This window comes from Drosophila nasuta, chromosome 3 (genome assembly GCF_023558535.2).
Source record: "Drosophila nasuta strain 15112-1781.00 chromosome 3, ASM2355853v1, whole genome shotgun sequence".
Lineage (NCBI taxonomy): Eukaryota > Metazoa > Arthropoda > Insecta > Diptera > Drosophilidae > Drosophila > Drosophila nasuta.
Genome location: NC_083457.1, coordinates 33,972,372 through 33,984,212, shown reverse-complemented (window position 1 = coordinate 33,984,212; position 11,841 = coordinate 33,972,372). Strand labels below are relative to the sequence as shown.

The 11,841-nt window shown below is 38.9% G+C and overlaps 2 protein-coding genes across 2 annotated transcripts; both read right to left on the bottom strand.

Annotated features, from left to right (window-relative positions):
• Nucleotides 1–310: 310 nt before the first annotated feature.
• Nucleotides 311–1,104, bottom strand: LOC132789923 (uncharacterized). The gene is made up of 4 exons (XM_060798261.1): nucleotides 800–1,104; nucleotides 679–738; nucleotides 563–622; nucleotides 311–503 (listed from the first exon to the last, which is right to left on the bottom strand). The coding sequence occupies exons 1-4, from the start codon at nucleotides 1,059–1,061 to the stop codon at nucleotides 448–450; spliced, it is 438 nt and encodes a 145-aa protein (XP_060654244.1). The 5' UTR covers nucleotides 1,062–1,104; the 3' UTR covers nucleotides 311–447.
• Nucleotides 1,105–2,402: 1,298 nt separating this feature from the next.
• Nucleotides 2,403–11,560, bottom strand: LOC132789626 (mucin-2). The gene is made up of 2 exons (XM_060797759.1): nucleotides 11,412–11,560; nucleotides 2,403–5,556 (listed from the first exon to the last, which is right to left on the bottom strand). Exons 1-2 carry the CDS (start codon nucleotides 11,536–11,538, stop codon nucleotides 2,591–2,593), a joined length of 3,093 nt encoding a protein of 1,030 aa, XP_060653742.1. The 5' UTR covers nucleotides 11,539–11,560; the 3' UTR covers nucleotides 2,403–2,590.
• Between the last annotated feature and the right edge of the window lie 281 nt (nucleotides 11,561–11,841).

Here is an 11,841-nt window from a genome sequence, read left to right as displayed (position 1 = left end):
AGAAAAAAATGTTATAATAAGCTATGACTTCTTTCGTAATAATTGTTTTTTTTTTAGATTTTTATATATGTACGCATCATTCCACATCAACTGCGCAACAAATAAATGATAATAAATAATAAATTACTAATTAATACAAAATTCTTCAAATTATCTACACACTGTCTGCTTTCTTTTTAGCCTTTTTTAGCTTCGAGCATTTTCAAATGTTTCGCACACGTGCCCTCATCAGATGATTATTTCAACGTGACAATAAATAAAATTGATAAAGCGAAGCGGAGAAAGAGAAAGAAATAAGAAGATAATAAAATCAATGCGCACTTCTAAACGAAGTCTTTGTAATTTATTATTGCTGCTGATATAAATAGAAAAACTTAAAAATACAATACACATAAACATAGTTAATATTAAGAGACGGATTTTCTGCTTGTTTTGTTAACACACGGTTTACAGGGCATCGCTGGCGACGGACATGTCGGGTACAAGATCGACATTAGCTTCAACTGAAGATAAGGATGAGAAGTCAGAAAGGAAGGCAGGGAATCATGTGGGGAAAACTTACCCTTGTCCAGAGCATCGGCGGCAACGGACATGTCGGGTACAAGATCGACATTAGCCTCAACTAAAGATGGTGAAGAGGAGTCAGAAAGGAAGGAATGTTAAGGGGAGAAAACTTACCTTTGTCTAGAGCATCGGCGGCAACGGACATGTCGGGAACCTGAACCTTAGCCTGGGCAGCTAATGAAGGCAAAAATTATACTAAAGCTAAATCCTTCAGAGCCGCTCTTTCAAGACTTACTGTGGTTATCCTCAGCCTCGGCAGCGACGGACATATCGGGCACAGAAGCTTCCTCCTTACGGAATAGCTGACGGAAGGATTTGCTGGGCACGGTTTCATCAGCATCGCTGGCCACCGACATATCGGGGATCAGAATGCTATCCTTGCCATCCTCGGCCGTGGAAATATCGGGAATAAGATCCACATCGGCTTGCTGGGACCTTGGCACCACAGCGCCATAGACGAGGGGCAAAAGCAGAGCAATAATTGCCAGGTATTTCATTGTAGACTGTCTTGGAGTGAACTAAGCGCGCCAATGGACTGACAACTTGTTCTTATAGCTGTTTATTTCCCACCCCTCAAACTCATCTTATCACTTATCATTAAATTTATAAGCACACAACTGTTCTCCAGATAAGATTCTCTTCGAAATCGAATCGAAATATAATTGTAAATTTTGTCGTGTGCTTTACCCGATCTCAATAGTTGTTTGGCACAATAAATAATAAATGGAGGCAATTGATAAGTGTGCGACTTTTAAAGGGTGTTTGAGAGATCTTTGAGTTGAGAGCATGTTTGCTATTGTCTCTTGCCCATTACTCTTTGTTGTTTGCTGGCACTTCAGAAACAAACTGCAGCTGCTTATAGATATCGTCTACCTGCGAGTTTCCGGTTTATACCCTACACATTTTCGATGGGACGAATGAGAGTGTAATAGTTCATCAGTAAAGTTTGATACTGACAGTGAATGTCATACCTACTTTATAAACAATATTTATAATGAGTGTATTTTTTTACCAATTTCATACATAATTTATGTATATTTATAATGAGTGTATATTTTACCAATTTTAAATTTCGATTAGTGCTAAGTTTTTAACATTCGTGTATATTCCATCAACGTATCTTATTGTTTTCATTAAGTATTCTAAATATTTCTCTAATCCAAAATAAATTTAAATTAAAACAATTATTGATCCATCAAATTGGAAATTGTTTATTTTAATTTCTGTACTACTTATAACAGATTGTTATTACTTTTAAAGGGTATTGCCTAGGCGACCATCATGTAGCAAAGCAGTTGCTGAATTCCGAAGCCCAAGAGAAACATTATTGACTTTAAAAGCTACAGATTATACTTCAACTTATTTACTCCAGCAATTGTAAAGATTCAAGAAATAAACTTAAACTAATTACAACTTGGTGCAGCAGCTTATCTGAAATCGTAATAGTCCAATTTTTGTTATTCTCTTCTCATTGCATTTATTTAAAGCGTATTTTCAAGTCGACTACCCAGCACCTTGAAGTGGCTGCGGAAACCCGAACCCCAATAAAAATATTTGCGACTTGAGTTGAAGAGCTACAAATTTATTTTTATTTTCTTTTTATTTTAATTTAATTATATTACCAAATTATATACTATTATACTTACAACTTATAAGCAGCTCATCTAAAAACGTAATATTCCAATTTCTCCTCTTCTATTCTTCATTGCACTCATTTAAAACGTATTGTCAAGTCGACTACCCAGCATCTTGGAAGCAGCTGCGGAAACCCGAAACCCAATGAAAATATTTGCGATTTGAGCTTACGTGCTACAAATTTTATTTGAATCGTAATATGGAAAATTGTAACAAACTGAACATTAAATTCTTGGTCTTCATGACTCAATATTTATTCATATATAGTAATATATATATTTAGTATTGTATGTAATAATTGATAAAAACAAAAATACATATATATGTTCATTTGATAGTATAACTGTAATGCATATTATGGAATATGAAGATTTTTTGGGGATAGATTGAATTACATGCCCAAGATGTCGTCATCCAAGATGTCCTGTGGCTCACGTTTGAGGCGACTCATGTCAAAGTAATCGGCGGCAATGATGCCCGCCGTCTGCGTCTCCTCACGTTGCTCTGCGGCTGCTGCTGTCTTAGCTGCTGCTGCTGCGGCTGCGACTGCGGCTGCTTTGGCTGGCTGGGAATGCGGCTGAGATTGAATTGCAATTGCAGTTGTAGCTTGTGATGTCTGTGCGGGAGCTGGGGGTCGTTGAGCTGGATTGGACATGTTTGGACGCGAATCGCTCAACAAATTTGCCACATTAGGCGACGACGTCGACTTGATTTGACCGAGAGGCGCCGCAGCGCGCACAGCAGCCACCGAAGATTTGGCCTGCTGTTGACCTTGACCCTTCACATTGGCGATGACCATGCCACGTTTCTGTGGCGATGTGACACGTTGCAGCGTTGTGGGAGTAGCAAACGAGTTGAATCCCGTATTGCCGCTAAGCTGCGGTGACTTTTGTGTCAGTGGCATGCCGCCCTGTGGCGACACTTGCTTCTGTGCACCTGCCACAGCAGCGCGACGCACCAGCAAACTGTTCCCAGGTGCAATGTGTCCGGTGGGACTCTGTGAGTAGCGCGGACGTTGCTGCGGCGGCACCATCGACTGCGTCACATTAGGGAGACGGCGCTTGAGCATCGCCTCCAAGGAACCATTCACGGCTCCAACAGAGGCAGCAGCCGTCTGCGAGTTGGCCAATGTGGCGCTGGGTCCAACACCTCCGCAGATGGAGTAGCGTCTTCCCATCTGACGCACCAGCATGGGATCCTTGCCGGTGGTAACTGTTGCTGCTGCGGCAGTTACTTTGTTGGCGTTGCCCGCTTGTGGCACTGTGGTCAGCAGCGTAGTTAGGGGATCTAGTATGCGCGGCGACTTGGCGGGTATCACAAACTTGGCACGTGCCGCAGCTGCGGCAGCTCCGGTTACGGTTGCAATCCCCGGCGTGCTTCGTGCGGTGCTGCTGTTGCTGTCGATGCTGTCCTGACGCAACATCGTCATCGGCACCTTTACGCCATTGGCCATGGGCATGATGCGATACATTCGCTTCTCATCGAGATTCGGCTTAGCTGACGACGCTGTCGCTGCTGGCGACGCTGCTGCTACCGCGCCTTGCGGCTTGGCTGCCACCGGTGTAGCATTCTTAGCAACGGTGGGCAAGATCAAGGCTGTTGCCACCGTCGATGTTGTCTCTGGCGTGTGCTTGGCAGCGCTGACAATGCTCACCAGCTCACGCATCAAACGCAACTCCACATCAGAGACATTCTCGTAACCCGATGGAGTATTAATGTTGAAATGCTGCAAGTCACCGCTATCAGGAAAATCGGTGGCATCATCGAAGGTCTCCATGAGCGCGTTAAAAATCTTCTGCTTGAAGCGCATCTTCTGGCGGGAATTCATTTCACGCATCTGCGGTCGCACCATGTCCAGGAAATAATCATCCGAAAAGACATCCGCGGTGTCGGTTTGTGAGCACTTCTCCAAGCGCTTGACGAGCGTTGTGGTGCTCGCAATCGCCGAGGCTGTGATGGAGGTGGTGAGTCCTGTGTTGGAACCGGAACCGATACTGGAACTGGTACCGGAGCTGGAGCTCATGGTTGTGGTGTTGCTGCTAGCCGTCGGGTAGCTGGTGGTGCTAATGACGAGCGTGTTGCTGGAGGAGACCAAACGTTGTTGCTGCGGTGGTGAAGAGGATGTGGCCCCTTTGCTGGCGGGTGGCAGCTTCAAAGGATCGTTGTGTAGACTGTGTGGCGGTGGCGCACGAGGCGCTGTGACCGTGGGCACTGCAAAACGCTTGGCTGCAATTGGAGCAGGAACTGTGGGGCGTGTTCCTGGTACAGGACGCGGCTTGATGATCTGACGCATAAGCGGTGCAGTCGCGGAGGCAGCTGTGGTCGAAGGTTGCGCTGGTGACTGCGATGATGATGGGGTTGGCGACGAGATCTGTAGAGGCGACTGTGTCAACTGCTGGCCAGGACGACGGGCCATGACCACAGCAGGTGGCGCGGCGCGTGGACGCGGAAAGATGTCATCCCGTGAAGGAGCAGCAGCCGCTGCAGTTGCTGCTGCTGGTTGCCCGACTTTGGCTGCCTTGGGAGAAGTTGCTATGGTGCGTGGCAGCGGTGTCATCTTCACCGGCGATGTGGAGCTGCGCAGTCGGAGCGCAGCCGCCACGGACAAGGACTTGCGACGCGACAGTCGGGTTATGCGTTGCTCCGAGACTGTCTTCTGTATAGGGAGCTGCTTGCGAGCGGGACCGCGACGCAGCCGTCGACCACCACCAACGCTTGCGGTTTCATCGGGACTTTCATCGGCCATGGAATCGAAGTGATCGTCGGCAAGCTGTGGCGGCTCCGTTGTGGCGTCTTCTGTGGGCTGTTTCTTGCCAATGATGAGACAGTTAGGGGTCGTCTTGCTGCTCTGCTTGATGAAGAACTCCGACTTGTTGCTGTCGAGGCGAAGGCGTTGTGGCTGCTCCAGCTTTGCTGCTTCTTTTTTGTCCTCTGCTTCGTGTTCCTCTTCCTTCTCGTAATATTCGCTGTATTTACGCTTGTTCTTGGCTTCCTTCTTCTGCTCGACTTTCTTGTCCTTTGGCTTGATTTTGTCCTGTTCGGATTCTGTTTGTTTTTGGCTCAAAGTTGTCTGCTTTAGCTTGGACAACGGCTGTTCCTCAACTGCTTCTGTGTCTTCGAATTCTTCCTCTTTATAGCTGAGCTCAACCGAAGGTTCCTTGCTCTTACTCTTGCTATCTCGCTCGCTCTCATTGTCCTTCTTGCTTGTATCCTTTTCGCCGACCGTACTCAACTCGGACGACGCCGGCAGGTGAGCGTTAAGAAACGCAAGCTCTTCGGCCATGGGGAAGTTCGGTGCATTGCGATTGGCAATGTAATCGCTGCGTATTTGACGCCAGCGTCGTTTGCATTTATCCACTATGTGTTTGGGCGTGCGAAAGAAAGAGACAAACATAGGCACATCATCAAGTTGTGAGCGAGACAAATGCATTGCGCAACGCAGGTAAATCTGAGGAGGACTTCTGGAAGGGGTGTTCGGTCTTTTGATTACCTATTTATGGTACCTATTGCAACCTAACAGATGTCGCGGTCTTCGGACTAACCGTAAATCTGGTGATCGCATTATCTCAACTCTAATCCTAACTCAATAAGCGTCATAAATGTCTTTCACTTTTGCATATAAATTGCCTAAGCTGTCGTTTAAAATTTACCCGCAAATCTTTAAAGTTTGACCTGATATTTATGACTGTCACCTAAATTTCTTGTCGCAACGTGAAAAAATGTTCCGCGACAGTACTTTTAGTTTTTCTGTATTCCTATAGCAATTATATAAGAAACCATTTTGATTTCATAATTAACCGTCGAGGTTTTTGATGTGTATTTATCTAGTAAAAAGGAAAAATATGAAATATGGGTAATTTTCTGGCAAATGTCGCATGCGACCACCTTTACAGTTAAAAAAAAACATCAACTAAAACAATTTTAAAACAAGTAAGAAAGTTACAGTCGAGTGTGCTTGACTGTGGGATACCCGCTACCCATTTTTAATAAAGGCAAAATATTGCGGCAACATTTTCGAAATATACCGAAAATACTAAAAATATACCAAATGTTATGTTTGGTATATCGATATAGTACACCATTCAAAATATACCATAGACGGCACAATATACCAGATTGTCGGCCAAAGCAACTCACCCCCTAGTAAGTAGGCCCATACAAAAGTATTTCTTTAATAACTTCCACAATTTTTATCTGATCGCAACCAAATTTTTAGGAATCATAACTACTATAGTAATTATTGTATATACCTAGCTTTAAAATTAGGCTTGTTATTCGATTTTTTTAATTTGCGGGGGCGGAAGTGGGCGTGGCAAAAATTTGAAACAAACTTGATCTGCGTGCAAACATAACAAATGCTGTCGAAAATTATAGCTCTATCTCTTATAGTCTCTGAGATCCAGTGTTTCATACAGACAGACGGAGAGACACACAGACGGACATGGCTATATCGTCTCGGCTGTTGACGCTGATCAAGAATATATATACTTTATAGGGTCGGAGATGCCTCCTTCTAACTGTTACATACATTTCCTGCCGGCACAAAGTTATAATACCCTTCTACCCTATGGGTAGCGGGTATAAATATGTGAAGGGTATTCTTAAAGCTTTGTATTAGCACTATTTTTGAGCTAAGATTGATTTTAGAAATTTGTTCTGTTTTACGATAAAATATATAAATTCGTTCATTTTTTGGTTTTGCGTACGAATTTGTTAATTTTTGCAATTATCAGAACAGAAAACAAAACAGAGAGAAAATTCCAGAACCACTCTTAGCTCTAATTAAAGTACTAATCTAGAGCTATAAGAATAACCTTTACTTATTTTTAAAATTGTTTCAGGTTATATATTTTTTGTTCAATGAAAAGATGGTCGCACGCAGACGGTAATGGGTATGGGTATGGGTAATGGGTATGGGTATGGGTAATTATATTCAATCTAAAAAGCACAAATTGATGAAATCTTCTTAATCGGTTGTGTAAGCCCTTTTTAATATAATAAATGATAAAATTTATACTGATCAACTCAAAAGTACCCGCTTTGATCACTATAATTAATTTAACAAATAAGAAAGCTACAGTCGAGCGTGCTCGATTGTGAGATACCCGATACCCATTTTGAATAAAAGCAAAAAATTGCGGTATTGTTTTCAAAATATACCGAAAATACTACAAAAAAAATAAATATATACCGACTGGTATTTTGTATATTTACATAGTACCAAATTCAAAATATACCATAGACAGCACAATATACTACTTTGTCAGTCAAAGCAACTAAGATCCTTAGTAATTAGGCGTTTTTGCCCATACAAAAGTATTTCTTTAATAACTTCCACAAATTATACCTCATCGCAACCAAATTTTTAGGAATCATAAATACATACTTTTGTTATAATTATATACACTGAAATTCGCAGCTGTGAACGCTTGTTATTCAATTTTTTTTGGATTTGCGGGGGTGGAAGCGGATGATTTGAAACAAACTTGATCTGCGTGCAAACATAACAAATGCTAACGAAACTTATAGCTCTTTCGCTTATAGTCCCTGAGATCCAGTGTTTCATACGGACAGACACACAGACGGACATGGCTAGATCGTCTCGGCTATTGATGCTGATCAAGAATGTATATACTTTATAGGGTCGGAGATGCCTCCTTCTACCTGTTACATACATTTCCTGCCGCCACAAAGTTATAATACCCTTCTACTCTATGGGTAGCGGGTATAAAAAGGAGCAATTTCAATGTCCCGCCAGTAGACCTGTGGGTATTTCCTAATATTCTTCCCCTGCGTATAACACGCTTTAGTTTTGGTTAAAGTATTGAATACTATAATATTTGTAACCGCTCTAGCATTTAATATAAATATCAATAACAATGTCATAGTAGCTACATTCAATTATGAAGATTATTTAAGTATTTAAAAATATCAATAATTATGTCATTTGTATACTTATAAAATAAAGGCAAAAAAAATATATACATATTTATCTATTAAATTCAGGGCTTCTTGTTGGAGTTGTTCTCCAAAAAAAAGTAATTATCTTATTGTCTTAAAATAAAAGGAGCCATATTGCAAAAAATATTTGTTATTCAATAAAAATGTCCAAATAAATTGTTCTCTGCTTTTATAGTTGCTGTCGATTCGTTATCACTGCCACGTGATAAAAACGGAAGTGGTTTGTACATGAAATCTCATTTAAATATTAAACATTCAGTGAACCCAACACATTTTTTCAACTAATTCCTGAATTTTGCACATATATTATACACTTGGCCCTCGCTTAACACGGGGGCTACGTTTCTAGAAATTCTCGTATGAAGCGAAATAGCATTAAGCGAAACATGGATTCAGCACAAAATAAGGGGTTACGCAAAAAAATTTTTATTGTTCAAATTTTGTCCGTTTTTATTAAAGTTTCATACATTTCTTCAAAATTAACCAAAAGTTATTATGCATATGCATTAAATAAATGCATAACGTTCATATTTTCAAAACTAAAAGCTGGTATTTAGTTAAAAAGGTTGTTTAATCTTTATAGAAACTTAAAAATGTTAAAAAGTAAGGAGATCATATGTTTCTATTCATATCAAGTTTGAAATGCATTTGGTGGCATTTATAGCTTAAGCCAGTTTTCTTAAAAGGGGGGATGACAGCAAATTTGTAACTGTATAGGACCGAGTTCGTGCTAAAAGAGTCCGTGTTAAGCGAGGGCCAATAGTATTTGAAAAAGTAAAACATAATTCTAATTTTTTAAAGTCCTTATAAAAAAACAGTATATACAATATGAATCTGAAGAAACTAAGTGTGTATTTTACAAATAAAATAAGATAAATTATGCTAAAATCGAACTAGATTCACTAACGTCGTAAAAATATAGTTTCACCTAAATATATTAAAATAATATATGGGTAATTCCAAAACGGAATTTGTCCCGTGCGAGACCCTTTACATTGAAAATAACATAAACTGAAACAATTTTGAAAATAAGAAAAGTTTATTTTTATAGCTCTAGATAAGTACTTTAATTAGAGCTAAGAATAGTTTTGGAATTTTCTTTCTGTTTTGTTTTCTGTTGTGATAATTGCAAAAATTAACCAATTCGTACGCAAAACCAAAAAATGAACGAAATTATATATTTTATCGGAAAACAGATCAAGTTCCTAAAATCAATCTTAGCTGTAAATATAGTGCTTAAATATAGCTTTAAGAATAACATTCACTTATTTTTAAAATTGTTTCAGTTTATGTTATTTTCACTTCAGTGCACTGTACATTCTATTTCCATGTGTATATTTATACCCGCTACCCAAAGGGTAGAAGGGTATTATAACTTTGTGCATACAGGAAATGTATGTTACAGGTAGAAGGAGGCATCTCCGACCCTATAAAGTATATATATTCTTTATCAGCGTCAACAGCCGAGACGATCTAGCCATGTCCGTCTGTGTGTTTGTCCGTATGAACACCTAGATCTCAGAGACTATAAAAGATAGAGCTATACAAATTTTTTCGACAGCATTTGTTGTTTGCACGCAGATCAAGTTTGTTTCAAATTTTTGCTACGCCCCTTCCGCCCCCGAAAATCAAAAAAATCGAATAACAAGCGTAATTTTAAAGCTAGAGTTGCGAATGATTCGGGTTCGAATGATTATGATTCCTGAAAATTTGGTTGCGGTCAGATAAAAATTGTCGAAGTTATTAAAGAAATACTTTTGGATGGGCAAAAACGCCTACTTACTAGGGGTCTTAGTTGCTTTGGCCGACAATCTGGTACATTGTGCCGTCTATGGTATATTTTTAATGTGGTACTATATTAATATACCATTGGTATATTTTTTAATATTTTCTGTATATTTTGACAATAATACCGCAATATTTTACTTTTATTCAAAATGGGTAGCGGGTATCTCACAGTCGAGCACACTCGACTGTAGCTTTCTAACTTATTTTCATTAATCCTGAAGTATTTTCATATTTAGTGCAGAACGTGAAGGATTACGAAAAAAATATAATATTTTTTAAATAATGTTCTTATTATTGACGCCTATGCCTTTCAAATTAAAAATCAATAATAGATAAATTTTTGGAGATTGAACTAAAGCTCTCGACCCACCCAAAATAAATTGCAATATTAAAAAAAATTCTTGTATATTTTGCAAAGAAATACTATAATGTTTAATTATTGTAAATATATTAATAAAAATAACAAAATTACTTGTTACATATTTGCTGAAAACTAACTTTTAAAACTTGGCAATATTCATTACCATTTTGTAGAAAAGTAAATAAAATAAATATTCTTTTAAATAGTTTTCGGTATGACCATAAAATATTTTTAGCAACTTTCAACGTTAAATTTAACTACATAAAAGGTGGAAAAAACGGTCTCACTGAAATTTTTACTCCCTGAAGAAATAATTAATATTTTCGACATTTTTTCAATATATTTAATTACATATACATAAAGTTTTTCTAGATCCTAACGTAATTGAAAATGAAAGAAAGAATAATTGAAGCTTTAAATATGCTTGGAGTGAGTTTTTCTTGAACTACATGGATTCCTTGTGTAATTATATGAAGGACTTGCTATGCAAAGATAGTACTAACAAAGAAAATATTTTTTTTTATTTCTATTGAAATATTAACACCAACTAAATATTTAAATTAAAAAAATTGATTTTCTTACAAAAAATTTAAAAGCTTAAGTGCGCCTTTTTTATTGACCAAGAAAAATACAACTATATTTTGAGTAGCTTTCAAATAATAATTGACAAACACTATTTTGTTAAATTTAAAAAAATCATTTAAATATTTTATTTAAAGTATCATTAAATACCAAATGTTTCTGCATATCAACTTTATTTAAATTCTCATTAAAGCAATAAATATTAAACAAACTTTAACATAAATAAGCGTGCTACTAACCTAAGACCAGCAGTGTATTTTATAATTACATTTTTATTTTGCATTTATTGCATTTGTATTAACCAACAGAATATCAATGAGCATAAATATTACATTCATTACTGCGTTTGTATTTAAAAAATATTCGTTAAAGCAATTCAAACGCAAGCAAACGTAAGTTACCAACACTGAACGCGCTGCCAACTCGTTTACAGCGGCGAACAATTCACAGTGACAAGCGATATGCGATAACGATAAGCGCGAATGCGCACGCCTCGCTTTGCAACACTGCGTCCACTTACCCGACACTCCTGTCTCCTCCGCAACCGACTCCCAGCAAATCTCCGAAGGCTGTCTTTTTTCTATGATGTTCATGGTTTGGATCATATAAAGTAGGTTCTTTCTCGATAGCCCGACATAGTTTAACATTCGCCTTATACGCTGCACTATGCGGTGACGGCAATGACATAATTAAACAGTTTAACACACCAAAGAGCGATTGGTTTGGCTTAAAATTGTTTTTTAATTTCACTTCACAACACGAAACACTGGCGAGAAACTTGCCTGACACAAACACGCGTTGCAGAAACAAAAAATGAACTAAGGCATCTGCGAGAACCAGCACACACACACGCTTATACAAACGCTCATGTATACGCACACGTATTCATATACGTGCCGATGGAGAGTGTGGCCAGAGAGCCGATTCCGATAGTATTGGTGTCGCTGTCG

What these genes read in the sequence shown, in the direction of transcription:
- LOC132789923 (XM_060798261.1), bottom strand. Translation starts at nt 1,061, where the DNA reads ATGAAATACCTGGCAATTATTGCTCTGCTTTTGCCCCTCGTCTATGGC. An exon ending in CGAGGCTGAGGATAACCACA is followed by an intron (nt 739 to 799) that starts GTAAGTCTTGAA and finishes TGCCTTCATTAG; the next exon opens with CTGCCCAGGCTAAGGTTCAG. An exon ending in CGCCGATGCTCTGGACAAGG is followed by an intron (nt 504 to 562) that starts GTAAGTTTTCCC and finishes CCTTATCTTCAG; the next exon opens with TTGAAGCTAATGTCGATCTT.
- LOC132789626 (XM_060797759.1), bottom strand. Translation starts at nt 11,538, where the DNA reads ATGTTAAACTATGTCGGGCTATCGAGAAAGAACCTACTTTATATGATC. An exon ending in GGAGGAGACAGGAGTGTCGG is followed by an intron (nt 5,557 to 11,411) that starts GTAAGTGGACGC and finishes CCAAACACATAG; the next exon opens with TGGATAAATGCAAACGACGC.